The sequence below is a fragment of the Zootoca vivipara genome, chromosome 4, assembly GCF_963506605.1.
Source record: "Zootoca vivipara chromosome 4, rZooViv1.1, whole genome shotgun sequence".
Taxonomy (NCBI): domain Eukaryota; kingdom Metazoa; phylum Chordata; class Lepidosauria; order Squamata; family Lacertidae; genus Zootoca; species Zootoca vivipara.
Genome location: NC_083279.1, coordinates 91256847 through 91271910, shown reverse-complemented (window position 1 = coordinate 91271910; position 15064 = coordinate 91256847). Strand labels below are relative to the sequence as shown.

At 44.3% G+C, this 15064-nt stretch overlaps 1 protein-coding gene across 7 annotated transcripts in view; it reads right to left on the bottom strand.

Annotated features, from left to right (window-relative positions):
- The window catches only part of DLG2 (discs large MAGUK scaffold protein 2), an 863264-nt gene that overhangs the window by 239871 nt on the left and 608329 nt on the right, over nucleotides 1-15064 (bottom strand). For all 7 annotated transcript variants that reach the window (XM_060273906.1, XM_035114518.2, XM_060273902.1 and 4 more), the window contains one exon: nucleotides 12023-12073. In XM_060273906.1, the coding sequence (XP_060129889.1) occupies nucleotides 12023-12073 (51 nt within the window). The remainder of the gene's footprint in view (nucleotides 1-12022; nucleotides 12074-15064) is intronic.

Below are 15064 nucleotides of genomic sequence, written 5' to 3'. Positions count from 1 at the left end.
TTCTGTCTTCCATGTGACAGGGCTTAAGATATTGGAAGACGGCTATCATATCTCCTCTTAGTCTCCTCTTTTCCAGGCTAAACATAACCAGCTCCTTCAACTGTTTCTCAGAAGCAGGGCCGTCTTAAGTATATTTGGCGCCCTGGCGCCGTGGTGCGATGGATCCATCCGGCACCCCCACCCTGCCCTGTTTGCCAGCGCGACGGGCGGGCGGAGCTGCACGGGCGGGCGCAGCGCACAGCGCAGTGGGTGGGCAGGCGCCCTGGCGCCCTGCGCCACCCAGCCTGGCCATAGGGCCAGCCCTGCTCAGAAGGCTTGTTTTCCAGACCCTTGATCATCTTAGTCGCCCTCCTTTGCACACCTTGTCAACATCCTTCTTAAATGGAGGTGCCCAGAATGTTATAGAGGTATAAAAACATCTTCACAAAAACCATTCACATTGCTGCCTTACAAAAAAAATTGGTAAAAAAAACTACAGTGTTTTAGACTGTTATTGACTCCACACTTAATTCTTACACTTCCAATCTGCACAGTACAAAGAACTTCCTGGCCCATTGAGTAAGCATGTAAGGGGAGCCCTACTGCAGCAAATCAGCAGCCCATCTAATACAGCACCATTAAATGGTTGTTTAGTGGAGGCAGCAAGGGAATAAAGAAATCCTACTACTGCAAAGTGCTCTCCATGGGGCTACCTTTGAAGGTGACCCGGAAACTACAACTAATCCAGAATGTGGCCACTAGACTGGTGACTGGGAGCGGCCACCAAGACCACATAACACCGGTCCTGAAAGACCTACATTGGCTCCCATTACATTTCTGTGCACAATTCAAAGTGTTGGTGCTCACCTTTAAAGCCCTAAACGGCCTCGGCCCAGTATACCTGAAGGAACGTCTCCACCCCCATCATCCAGCCTGGACACTGAGATCCAGCACCGAGGGCCTTCTGGTGGTTCCCTCACTGCAAGAAGTAAGGTTACAGGGAACCGGGCAGAGGGCCTTCTCGGTGGTGGCGCCTGCCCTGTAACACGCTCCCTTCAGATGTCAAGAAAATAAACAACTATATAACTTTTAGAAGATATCTGAAGGCAGACCTGTTTAGGGAAGTTTTTAATGTTTGATCTTTTATTGTGTTTTTAATACCCTGTTGGAAGCTGCCCAGAGTGGCTGGGGAGGCCCGGCCAGATGGGCAGGGTATAAGTAATAGAAAATAATAATAATAATAATAATAATAATAATAATAATAATAATAATCCACTTGTTTCCAATGGTAAAGACCAAAGGAAAAGGAGTGACTGGGTTAGCTGGTTTTTTTCCTCCCAGCCTCCCTTCCTGCTCAGAGTGTGAAGTTTCACCCCCCCCCCATTCCCTTGAGAAAGAACTTGTGTATTCAGCTGCCAATTCCCCACCCCGGCAAAAAGCAAACAGGAGAAAATTATATAAAAAAGAAGTTTCAGGATAATTGTGTGCAGCAGCAGAACCAACAATATCTGCTTCGGTAATCGTAACCTGGAAAATTACCGCAGCATCTTTAATTGTAACCTTTAAATCTCCCAGGCTCTTTGCAGAGCATTCTCAGAAAAGCCCCAAAAGCTTCAAGGAAAAAGGACAGAGCTGCTTACGCCAATTAGCATCTGCATTACCAGCTACTTTTGATAATTGCATCTAATGTGGGGTTTCTGAGGGAGGAGGGGGAAAGGGAAGAAAAGAGCTTTAAAACTCTGAACGTGACTGAATCAGCCACGGCTCCCACAGATGTGTCCAGGTCTGAAATGCCAAATCTATACGGCAGTTCCAAAAGCCATCTGTCGAAAGTTCTGTCAAGATCCACCCAGCTGGTGCTTAGCAAATCCATGCAGGGGGGGAAAAGGTAAGTTTTCAGATACTAGATGATAATATTTAAGGGAGGGTTGTGCTGATAAGGCAAGATATTGAGCCTAATGGGAAGGGTTTGTTGTTGTTGTTTAGTCGTTTAGTCGTGTCCACCTCTTCGTGATCCCATGGACCATAGCACGCCAGGCAATCCTGTCTTCCACTGCCTCCCGCAGTTTGGTCAAACTCATGTTCGTAGCTTCGAGAACACTGTCCAACCATCTTGTCCTCTGTCGCCCCCTTCTCTTAGTGCCCTCCATCTTTCCCAACATCAGGGTCTTTTCCAGGGAGTCTTCTCTTCTCATGAGGTGACCAAAGTATTGGAGCCTCAGCTTCAGGATCTGTCCTTCCAGTGAGCACTCAGGGATGATTTCCTTCAGAATGGATAGGTTTGATCTTCTTGCAGTCCATGGGACTCTCAAGAGTCTCCTCCAGCACCATAATTCAAAAGCATCAATTCTTCAGCGACCAGCCTTCTTTATGGTCCAGCTCTCACTTCCATACATCACTACTGGGGAAACCATAGCTTTAACTATGGCAAGGTGATTTTGGCCTACAACTCCCATGATCCCTAGCTAACAGGACCACTGGTCAGGGAAGATGGGAATTGTAGTCCAAAACATCTGGAGGGCCTGCGTTTAGGCTTAGGAGCAACTTCAGATCCCAGATGCCAGGGTGGGTCTCAAACTGGGACTCTAAGCATCGAGGATCTGGTGCCTTGCTGATGGCAGGAGCACATTTTTGTGCTTTGAGTGCTGAACTGCATTTTTCAGAGGTCCCATCTAGGCCTGACTACCTGATCTTTGAACTTAGCTAGTTGACCCTGAGAACCGATCCAATTCCACCAGGCCTAACTGGAGCATTATCCAGTCACTGCAACTTGCTTTGTTGCGAAAGGACCTGTGCTAGGCTAAGCTCCAGCTCCTTCAGACTGTCACCTTGGAACTAATACACCTACCTGCTATGACCTTGGGGACAGATTCCTCTTCTTCAGGGGATGAGGCCAGGGATTCACAGGGGGGGTGTGTGCTCCAGAAGCACTTTAAGTACTTTTGCAAGAAGAGTCCAGTAACCTCCTCTGACTCTGAGGACTCTATCTTACAAGTCCCAGTTCAACCAGAGTCTCCCCAGCTCCACTGATGCACAGTCTACAGGAGGAAGTCTGATCCCCTTAAATCAAGAGGCAATAGCTCAGTGGTAGAACACTTGCCTTGTATGCAGAATGTCTCAGGTTCAATCTCCAGGTAGAGTTTGGACTATTTTTGCATTGCAGGGATGTGGACTAGATGATCCTTGGGATCACTTCCAACTTCACAATTCTATAAAAGTGGAGTTAGCTACAGAACAGGGCTATAGGTCCACTCAAAGTCTTAATCTGAGCCCAACAGCTACTTCTGAAGCAATATCTGAGCTCAGCTCTCATGCAGTCCTGTTTGGGAGGATCCTTCTGTGCTCTGTTGATAGTCATTGCTCCCCCTCAGTGCAAGTAAGCGGCTTACTTGTTTGCAGGTGGTGGACAAATATAGAAGCAGTGGACAAATATAGAAGCAGTGCTGAGACAAGATCTGAGCCACGTGCCCAAACCAGCTAACCCCACAGTCTTAGCTGTATTTTTAAATTTCAAAATACGCCATCAAAAGCTTCTGAAGCAGTATACAAAATATGAAGATTGGGGACAGGCGTGGCATAATTAGGGTCCCAGGGAGTTCCAGTGTGTAGTGTGAGGCTCTGCTCATTTGCAGATGGCACCAAACTTGAAGGGGTAGCTAATACCACTGAAGACAGAAACAGGATTCAAGATGACCTGAACAGATTGGAGAACTGGACCCAAACCAACAAAATGAATTTCAGTAGGGGGAAAAATAAGGTTCTGCACAAATATAGAACTAGGGAAACCTAGCCTGCCAGTAGTACATGTGAAAAGGATCTAGGGATCTTAGTAGACTACCAACTTAATGTACGTCAACAGTATGATGCAGCAGCAAAAAAGGCTAATGCTATTCTTGGCTGCATCAACCGAAGTATAGTGTCCCAATCAACGGAAGTAATAGTCCCACTCTATTCTGCCTTGGTCAGACCAGTTCTGGGCAACACAGTTTAACAAGGATATTGGCAAGCTGAAACATGTGCAGAGTAGGACAACCAAGATGCTCAAGGGTCTGGAAACCAAGCCTGTTGAGGAATAGTTGAGGGAGTTGGGTATATATAGCCTGGAAAAGAGGAGAGTGAGAGGAGATAGGATAGCCATCTAGAAATATCTAAAGGGCTACCACCTGGAGGATGGAGCAAGCTTGTTTTCTCCTGCTCCGGAGGCTAGTACCCAAACCAATGGATTCAAGTTACAAGAAATGAGATTCCGATTAAACATCAGGAAGAACTTTCTGACAGTTTGACAGTGGACACCCTTGGGAGGTGGTGGAGTCTCCTTACTGGGAGGTTTTTAAGCAGAGATTGGATGGACACCTGTCATGTATGATCTTGTTGAGATTCCTGCATTGCTGGGGGTTTGACTAGATGACCCTTGGGGTCCTTCCACATCTACAATTTATTATTCTATGCTTGGCTTCCATCACATTCCCATGATAGAGAAGCAAGCAGCCTGCCTGCTCAGTGGTTGCAACAGTGTCTCAGCAGCAGTGCTCTAAGCCAAGCACCTCCATCTCACCATTGCCACTTCCCTTTCATAGCAACATAGAGCAACCACACCACATATTCCCTTTTCTTGATTGTAAGTGGTGATTTAAAACATAAGTGTAATCAATAAAATAAAGGAGAAATGCACAGTTTTAAAAACCTTGACCCCAGACACTCAGTTCAGAACTAAAATGGATGGTTTCCTTACAATAATACAGGATTGACCATCACGTAACCACATTTTTTTGGTTCTGTATGCTGAAGCCAAGAAAGCTTCTTCAAATAAAGGTAAAGGTAAAGGGACCCCTGACCATTAGGTCCAGTCGTGACCGACTCTGGGGTTGCGCGCTCATCTCGCGTTATTGGCCGAGGGAGCCGGTGTATAGTTTCCAGGTCATGTGGCCAGCATGACAAAGCCGCTTCTGGCAAACCAGAGCAGCACATGGAAACACCGTTTACCTTCCCGCTATAGCGCTTCCTATTTATCTACTTGCATTTTGATGTGCTTTCGAACTGCTAGGTTGGCAGGAGCTGGGACCAAGCAACGGGAGCTCAACCCGTCACAGGGATTTGAACCGCCGACCTTCTGATCAGCAAGCCCTAGGCTCAGTGGTTTAGCCCACAGAGCCACCTGGGACTTCAAATACCGTAGAGCAATTAAGGAAAGCAACACTACACCTTAGGAGTTTTGTTGCTGCTATTGTCCAGGTTGTATGAAGTGCCTACCTTTGAGAGAGAGTGTGTGTAAAGCCAATGATTTGAAATAAAATTCCCCTAAAAGCATTTAATAGACTAAGCTAAGAATGGGATTCTATAGGCTGGATCACATGAGAGCCCTGACGTGTTTTTTTTTTGTTTAAATACACCTTGTGTTTCTTGGCTGCTTTTGGCTTGCATGTTTCCAAATGATATGTGGACCTCTAGCACCCAACTATTTTTGCAGTTAAATCTCAACCAATTGTGGCTTTGAAATAGAAAACCAGAGCAACAGAATGTTGACCTCTGACGTCTCCTCCTCATTTGAACTCTGTCAACATTTCAAGCTACATGAACGGGAGGAAAGATGAACATATTGGTTGGAAGCTTATTGTCAGTAGCTACAAGAGAATTTCCTGATGCTGCTGAAGGTGATATTTTAGCACTAAGACAACATATGCATGTTTGGTACTGAAGCTCATAGACTGGGGAGACTCAAATCCCTGCTCAGCCCATGAAATTCTCAGCGTGGCCTTGTGGCTGTCACCCATCTCAGCCTAAGCTAAGTCGCAGAGTTGTTTTGAGGCTAAAATGTAGAGGGGAAACCATGCCACCCTGAGCTCCTCCGAGGAAGGGTGAAAGAAAAATGCAATAACGAATGAATGAATGGATGGCTGGCTGTTGAGTGGAAGACATCCTAACTGGGCGTGAGTTGGTCAATTCTCTTCCTTGGATGATGGAATTGTTCCTTAGCACAATTCCCAACTATAGTATCTTTATGCCACCATGATACTTTTTCCCTTTCTAAAAACAAAACTTGATTTGACTATGAAAAGGAGGTGTACAAATAAATGATGACAATTGTCCCCCACAATGGATTCTGTCCCATGATAATAGAAAGGGTAAGTCATTGCAGTGTAAATATATAATGTGAGTCATTCTATACTGCAATTCTTTTTTAGAGCACCTTTATTACTGGGGCTGGTTCAGAGTTATGGCTTACTTTACAGAATACCGGTTAAGAGTGCTTGGGGGCACTGCAGTTTATTACCACCTGCCAAGCACTCTGCCAAGATCTCCTGCTTTATTTCTGCACATTAACAGATAAAACGTCAAGGTCTCTCGGATGGTGGTGGTGGTGGAATAAAGTCAATATTCTGCAGAAGGGAACAGGAGAGATGGCATGTATGTTACAAGGGATGCCTAAAAGAGAGAGAGAAATCACAAGAGAACATTGACCATCTCATGGGCATTTGGTGAATGTTTGAAATTACGGAGCTGTAGTGGTTATGGATGTTACGAATGGTCTTTGAGGGAGCATGCCTAGCTAGCTCAACTGTCTAGTCCAGGACCTCAGAGGATGGCATTCAAGCACAGTGGCTTTAACAAGGCTCCTCTGAGGGCACCATGTTGACTATTTCTGCATTAATAGGGGCATTAGACTACCACTTAACATCAGCTGGGCAAATGTTCTATGCTGTTTCCTTAGCTGTGATTCCTGCATTGCAGAGGGTTGGACTAGATGACCCTTTGGGTGTATTCCAACTCTAAAATTCCACGATTCTATGATTATGGAATCTGGCACCAGGGCAAACTCTAGCCCATCCATCTGAGCCTTCAGAGATCAGGCACACTTTTCATTGTTTCTAATAAACTCAGTCCAAATCATGGGGTGCTTCTGCTTATCTCAGTTCCTAGGGCTGATGGAAACTAGAATGGAATATGGACATAGCTTTTTTCTTGAACTCACCACTGAGATTATCATGTGAAAAATGGAACAATTCTTGTGTTCCTGGTTGAGAGTGACAGCCCCAAGCCAAAAGCACAGGGGGAAACTACGTTCCATAATGGGGAAACTCTAGTTCTGACGGGAGCCATAACTATATTTTGGCCCAAGACAAAGGTGGAGCAAAAAAAAAAAAATCAAATTATGAGAGCTGCTTCTGGTTTCCTGGTGTGAGAAAATAATAATAATAATAATAATAATAATAATAATAATAATAATTTTTATTTATACCCCGCCCTTCCCAGTCAAGACTGGGCTCAGGGCGGCTAACAACAATTAATATCAACACAAGTATAAAAGAAACAATTCAGTTAAAACACAGATTAATACAATGTTAAAATTCAAATTTAAAATTAAAAATCTACGAACAAGATAAAACCATTATGAAATAAAACCTTAGGGGAGGGTAACCGTGGGGTCAGACTGCGTCAGTCCGAAGGCCAAGCGGAACAGCTCTGTCTTGCAGGCCTTATGAAAACATGACAACTCCCGCTGGGTCCTAGTCTCCTGGGACAGAGCGTTCCACCAGGTCGGGGCCAGTACTGAGAAGGCCCTGGTCCTGGTCGAGGCCAGCCTAACCACCTTGTGACTCGGGATCTCCAATATGTTATTATTTGTGGACCTTAATGTCCTCTGTGGGTCATACCGGGAGAGGCGGTCCCGTAGGTACGAGGGTCCTAAGCCGCATAAAATACATCTCTTTTGTGTGTAGCTTTGCTCTTATACAACTAAGACAGGATGCAGTTTACTAACTAACCCAGAAAAGGAGGGGTGGGTTTTGTGTAATAGAGGAAGAAGGAAAAAAAACCAGAAGGAATAAAGCTACTGATAATCAATTACATCAAAGTGATAACATTTACAGCTACCCAGGAGCAGAAATTGTGCATTTTTCTTTGCTAATCTGGAATACTTCACAGGGCTCAGAAGGGATGAACAATCCAGGCAATGCAAGATTGGGCAATGTCATCATGTGTTTATTTATCTCTGTGACATTTACCAGAAATCTTCAATGGAACAGGAAGATGATTAGATACTTAGGCAAAAGTCAATAATGTTCGTATAGATGTATAATACTGATTTCGTTCATTGCTGGTGCATAAAGTCCGAGGAGAGAGAGAGAAAGAAAGAAAGAAAGAAAGCGAGAGAGCTCTCAGAGCTAACTCATTTACAGAAACAAATGGAATAAATTCACACACATTATCAACCTGCTTCATTGATCAGGTCAGTCTTCCCCAACTGGGTGCTCTTCAGATGTTTTGGACTACAACTTCCATCTGTATGGCAGTGGTAGGCTGTGGCTGATAATACTTGTAGTCAGAAACATCTGAATGACACCAGATTGGGCAAGGCTGGATTAAGTCATCAGCCGAGGGACCCAGTTCATGCTCCATCTACTTCTGTGGCTACATTGGGAAACAACAGAGATAGGGCCTTTTTAGTGGTGTCCCTTAGATTATGGAACCCCATCAGAGAGTTCCATCTGGCATTTGCCATCATTTCCTTAAGGCTATCAAGGAGTGTGTGAATATTTTTTTAAAAAAAATAGTGCTGTGGTTTATTGTTCTGTTCTGGTTTTAAGTTGGGTTAACCCAATTACGGTTTTGTATTCTAAAGATTTTATGGCCACTGTGGCTGCCTTTTTAAAAGGCAGAAAGGTAGAATATAGATGTTTTAAAGAGGAATGGAATGAATTGTACATTTTAGCTCCTCTGAATGAGTGAAAATTTTATTTGTCAGCATGAAGAACAACGTGTGACAGCTGAAATGCTTCTTGAATCCCACAATCCTGAAATATGTACTTCTGAAGCAGCTCTACCTTTGAAACCATACTAGGTCCTTGACCATAACGTTAGTGATGACTTCTCCTAGGAGAGTAAAATGAAGGGTGCAAGGAGCCAGCCCAGAAGTTTCTCTAGTGTTTGGTGGGTGAGTCTCTTCCACATTTCCCCAAAGCTCTGCAGATCGAACTCAGGCATGGAGGTGCAGTTCATATTAACACCCGCCCCCCCCCCAAAAAAACCAAACAAATTTAGTGCAAAGAATCATGCAAATCTGATTCACCAAATATGTTATCTGCATGGTGTGGGAAGAAATTCACACATCGCCTCCACTATGCAAACTGAGGTCCAGCTGCCCGGAATTTCTGAATTGGGACTTTGTGGTTGCTCAACCAACCTTGACATTTCTGAAGATCATAGCATAAAGCAAGTACGGGGAACCTCAGGCATGAGGCCCAAATGCCCTAAGGGTGAGAAAGCTTCCCACATAAATATTGGCCTTAAATATAGTCCAGCTCCATATGGGATGATTCTTTGGTCATTTGACCACAATATACCGGTACCTGTAATTGGGGAAGTCTTTCCCCCTCAGTGCAGAAGGATCTTTTGTGATCCTTCATTTACTACGAGATATAGTTGAGTTTCTACTGACAGCTACTCACAGCAATGCCTCTCTCCAGACCCATTGTGCAAGTGACATTCTCTCCCTTGCTTCTAACCACTGTGCTTTTCAGCTAAGTAATAGAAGGGTGTGAGCAACTGCTTATCAAGCATCATGCAAAATTTAATGGTGGGGATTATAACCTGCATAATCAATTATCTATGGTAGGTCAAGCTGCAACCGTTGACACAAATCATGTTGGCCTTCTTACTACGTAAATTGATAACTTTACACATCTATTAAAAATAATGTGGCATTCAAAAATATTTCCCTGGGAGGCATGTGTGCTGCTCAGTGACTTTTTAATGCTCCAATTAACCAAGAACAACTAGAAATGCCCAAATAATTCATAGCCATAAATGCCTTTGACCATTGCACATTATCCTTTGTGATTATGACACTGTTGCTAGTCTTTAAGAAACAGATGCATTGGCTGTATGAAAAACTTTCATAAGTATGTGTGTCTTTTAAAGAGCTTTTATATTCTTGAAAAAAATGAAAGTCTAATATTATCATTACCCTGGGTCATACTTTCCATCTTCTGGAGATGAAGCTGGAGATATAAAGTGGGAGAGGGAATTGCCTTCGTGATCACCCACAGGTGTCTCTACTAGTTCAGAAGAACTAGTGTAAGAGGAGACCATTATGTGTAGCCCAAAGGGGGCTCTTCTGCTTCCCTTCTCTGCCTCTGTGGGCTTGAGATCAAAACCCAAAGTTCAATCAAAGTCTCCTTCACACTGTTGGAACTGATGGGTGTAAAGCAGACCGGGTCCCTTGGTTTAAAGAGGCCCCTCTAATGGAAGGCAGAGCTGAATGTGTAGATGGAGAAGTTGGCAGTTGCTGAAACAACATTCAAGTTCTGCTTTTACTAAGTCTCCAGCCTGAGCTGTCCAAGGTACTGAAGGTAAAGGGACCCCTGACTGTTAGGTCCAGTCGCGGGCGACTCTGGGGTGCAGTGATCATCTCGCTTTACTGGCCGAGAGAGCTGGCGTACAGCTTCCAGGTCATGTGGCCAGCATGACTAAGCCGCTTCTGGCGAACCAGAGCAGCACACGGAAATGCTGTTTATCTTTCCGCCGGAGCGGTACCTATTTATCTACTTGCACTTTGACGTGCTTTCCAATTGCTAGGTTGGCAGGAGCAGGGACCGAGCAACGGGAGCTCACCCTGTCACGGGGATTCGAACTGCTGACCTTCTGGTCAGAAAGCCCTAGGCTCTGTGGCTTAGACCACAGTGCCACCCGTGTCCCTACTTAAGGTACTACTTAATCTTTAAATACTTGCCTTGCCTCAACCTAGACTTTTCCCTACTTCATTACATCATGCACTGTTTGCCCAAACTTAAGCCCTGCTGGATCAGACCCAAGGACCGTCTAGTCCATCATCCTCTCACAGTGGTCAACCATGGGAAGCCAAAAAGCAGGAGCTGAGTGCAACAGCATTTTCCCCATTTATTTCCCAGAAACTGGTATTCAGGTGCAACACTGCAGGTGGCAGTCATTCATAGCTTTCTCCTCCATTAATGTGCCTATAAAACAGAAGAACATCTAGAAGGTGGAAAACAGCACAGACCGGATACTGCACTATTGCCACTGAAAAAGACTCTCAAGTGTGAGGACTCCTGAATGCACAGAGCCTGCCACACATTCAAACGTCTACAGACAATTCTGCGCACCATGTGGTTATCACAGGTAAAAGACCCAACAGCAGGAGCGGTACGTAAAGCATGGCCCAGCTCCATTGCCATCACAGATATTTCCTAAACAAAAGTAATGCATGAATAGGGCTTAAACTCACCATGTCCTTGTATCCATTGTACCCAAGAAAGGACACACAGAAGGGAAGGTCAGCCTTGTCCCAATCAGGCAGCCATACTTGTATACGATTCATCACTTCATTCTCTTCCCATCAATCTGATCTCCTTCTCTCCCTTTCCCCACCACTCCCCTTTGCACGCCTTCTGTCTTTTCAATTTGTAAGCCAGAGTGTTTATGTACTGCAGCATGACCCAACCAGGTGTTCTTCAGTTGTTGTTGGACTACATATCCCATCAGCCCTAGCCAGCATGGTCAGTGGTCAGGGATAGTGGGAGTTGGAGTCCAATGATAACTGGAAGAAACCATGTTGGGGAAGGCTGGTGTGCAGCTTCTGCCACCAGCAGTATATTCACTGATGTGAGAAGCTTTGGGAGATAGTATTTGCCCCAAACCAGGATAATAACCATGAAACATATTCAAGTTTTATAAATAAACATACGGGGAATAAAATCTAAAGCAGAAACTATGTGAAGAAACATCACATCATACTTAAGACAACTATATGAGTTGTCAAGTTTTGTTCTTTTATACTTCTAAAAGAATTCTGCAAAAATCTGCAACATAATATACGTTCTAACAGCCTAGCAAAACATTGGCAAGATTTTCAGGACTTAAGCTTCATCAGCAGTCATGATCAATAGGATTTTCATATAAATATGTAAAGGGAATTCCACTCCAAATACTTAAACTGAAAATGAAGGATTATATCACAATTAATTGCTTTATTTGTGTTGCTAACAAAGTCATCTGGCCTCTGAAGTGCGAAGAACAATTCACTTACCCTTTCCAATGTAATTTCTTCAAATTCATATTCAATCTCTGTTCCATTGACCTAGAAAATAATGATGATATAACAGAGAAATCTATTAATACCTGTGGGAGATAAGGAAGGAAATCCCTGCTTTTATCCAAGGACAAGTGTTCTTTCAGCTGTGATGAAACACAGTGTTTCCAAATGAAAAAGTCGGTAATACTTCTTCAACTGGAATAAATGAGGAATGCCATGCATGGAAGAACTGAATAGTGGTATGCCAAGGGAAAAAAGTGCTCCATTTAAGAGCTGACTGGCAAAGACTTGCAATATTCTGTCGCTCTGACACATAGGAAAAGAAGAGTTTTGCAGGGCTCTCCAGAGGCATCTGACCCCTTGGAAGAGCCATACAATATATAATTCAGGAAATGGGTTGTGCAGTTATTGCCAGGTCCTATAAGCAGATACCCCCCCATATGGTGGGAAGAGAAACAAGTTACCAAATTCTTTTGAACAATGTTATCAAGGAAATATTTTGAGCTCCATTTTAATTTAGATCCTCTTTCATTTATTCCCCCTCCACCAACCACTTTGAAAAAATCGCACCATTTACATAATTGTATCCAACTGAGTTCTATACAGAGTAAGAGACCCACTGAAACCAGTCAGCATGACCAAGTGAGAGCCATTCATTTCAATGGATTTGCTCTGAGTGGTACTTAGAAACAACCCATTACCATGAGCATGCTACACATACAACACCACACAGACTGGTTCTCATTGAAAAAGAAAGAAAGGCATGCCCCCTTTTCTCGAAGCATCTTTTACTATGTCATGAAACCATTTCCAACCTCTCCAAAGATATCTCAAGCCAGTTAGCTTCATTCTTACTTCCACGGCAACCAAAACCATCCTCAGCTCCCTGCAAGTAGCTCCCCATCCTTTCACAGGGCTAACTAAATGAAACATGCCTATACTTCCTTTCCTAACAGTTTGCAAAAGGCAATAGTCCATCAGCTGCCAAACCATACTATCACAGCCCAACGCAAGTTGGGAGGAACTACTTTGAGATAAGCAGCTTAAGGATTGGTGGCCCACACTGAGTAGATATGTGGGGAAATGCTCACTTTGGCACAGCAGTGAAGCATTAAAACTAATGACACATGGGAATGGCACAAGTTTAGCTGGTTGCCCTTAGAGCTCTTGCCTCTCTTCTTCTGCATAGAGGAGATTACAATATGGGACTCTTCCCCAAAGTGAGCTACCCTATGCTGACTCAGAATTTGCATAGCACGGGGCGACTCATACCATCTTGCCAACTTTATCTGAAAATAACTATGGGCTGTATCCAACATTCTCTGTCTGCTTAGCGCAAGGGCTCTTGAGCTAGCAGACAGGTGAATTTTAACATTGCGTGGTGGAGAAATCCAATACAACAGTTGCACTGTGGGAAACGAGCCCTGCAATAGATTGCACAGTCTATAGTGAAACACAGTTACTAGCAGCCTGCTTAATTATGCATTCTTTGGTCCAACAGCATCCCACTTGTGCAAAACATTTCACCAGCAAAACAGGTATATAAGGCTAAGTCACTTTAAGTTAGCACTACAATGGATCCCACCCTATGGGTGGTATTCAGTGCCAGTCCTACTTGGAGTAGACACACTGAAGTTAATAGATATGGTTAACTTTAGGTTCATTAATTTCAATGAGTCTACTCTGAGTAGGACTTAGGTGAATACCACCCTATGATTTGGAAAGACAACATTTCAGCTATAGGGAGCTTCCAAGAAAGGCACCTGTTCCTGAGATCTTCCCCGCTTCTGCTTATTTCCAGTTTCTGTTTTTGTTTTAATCTTGGTGGAAGTTAGTTGTAGCTTTAGATGCCCACCATTAAATACACTTCCCTGCCATTTGGGATTTGGCCCCCAGGACTTTCCTTAGGTCATGGCTCCTCCCCCAGCCACACCCCTTGCCAGCTCTGTACTGCACCCTCCTCAAGTGCTTTTTCCTGGTTGGAATGTAACCTTCATGGTTGCCTAGAATCATAGAATCATAGAGTTGGAAGAGACCACAAGGGCCATCCAGTCCAACCCCCTGCCAAGCAGGAAACACAATCAAAGCATTCTTGACATATGCCTGTCAAGCCTCTGCTTAAAGACCCCCAAAGAAGGAGACTCCACCACACTCCTTGGTAGCAAATTCCACTGCCGAACAGCTCTTACTGTCAGGAAGTTCTTCCTAATGTTTAGGTGGAATCTTCTTTCTTGTAGTTTGAATCCATTGTTCTGTGTCCGCTTCTCTGGAGCAGCAGAAAACAATCTTTCTCCCTCCTCTATATGACATCCTTTTATATATTTGAACATGGCTATCATATCACCCCTTAACCTTCTCTTCTCCAGGCTAAACATACCCAGCTCCCTAAGCCGTTCCTCATAAGGCATCGTTTCCAGGCTTTGACCATTTTGGTTGCCCTCCTCTGGACACGTTCCAGCTTGTCAGTATCCTTCTTGAACTGTGGTGCCCAGACCTGGACACAGTACTCCAGGTGAGGTCTGACCAGAGTGGAATACAGTGGTACAATTACTTCCCTTGATCTAGATGCTATACTCCTATTGATGCAGCCCAGAATTGCATTGGCTTTTTTAGCTGCTGCATCACACTGTTGACTCATGTCAAGTTTGTGGTCTACCAAGACTCCTAGATCCTTTTCACATGTACTGCTCTCAAGCCAGGTGTCTCCCATCCTCAACCTAGATTGAGGATGCAGAGATAAGCAGGTGGGGTGCTGGTGGGATGGAAATCACTGGCATTTGTGTGGCTGGAATGCAGTCTTACTGTGCAAAGGCAAGAGTTACGCCTGGTGCTCCATCCACTTCCCCCCTCTGGCCCTGCTAACAACTGGTGTGCCAGTGCCAGCCCCACGAATGTGGCTTTTGGGGTAAAAAAAGTTTCCTGCCACCTGATTTAGGAATTCAGCAGTGTCTCAGTTCCCACACATTTATTCCTCCCTTCCTTAGTCTATTTATATACTGCTATATATCCCACAACCTCTGAAGTGGTTTAAAATGA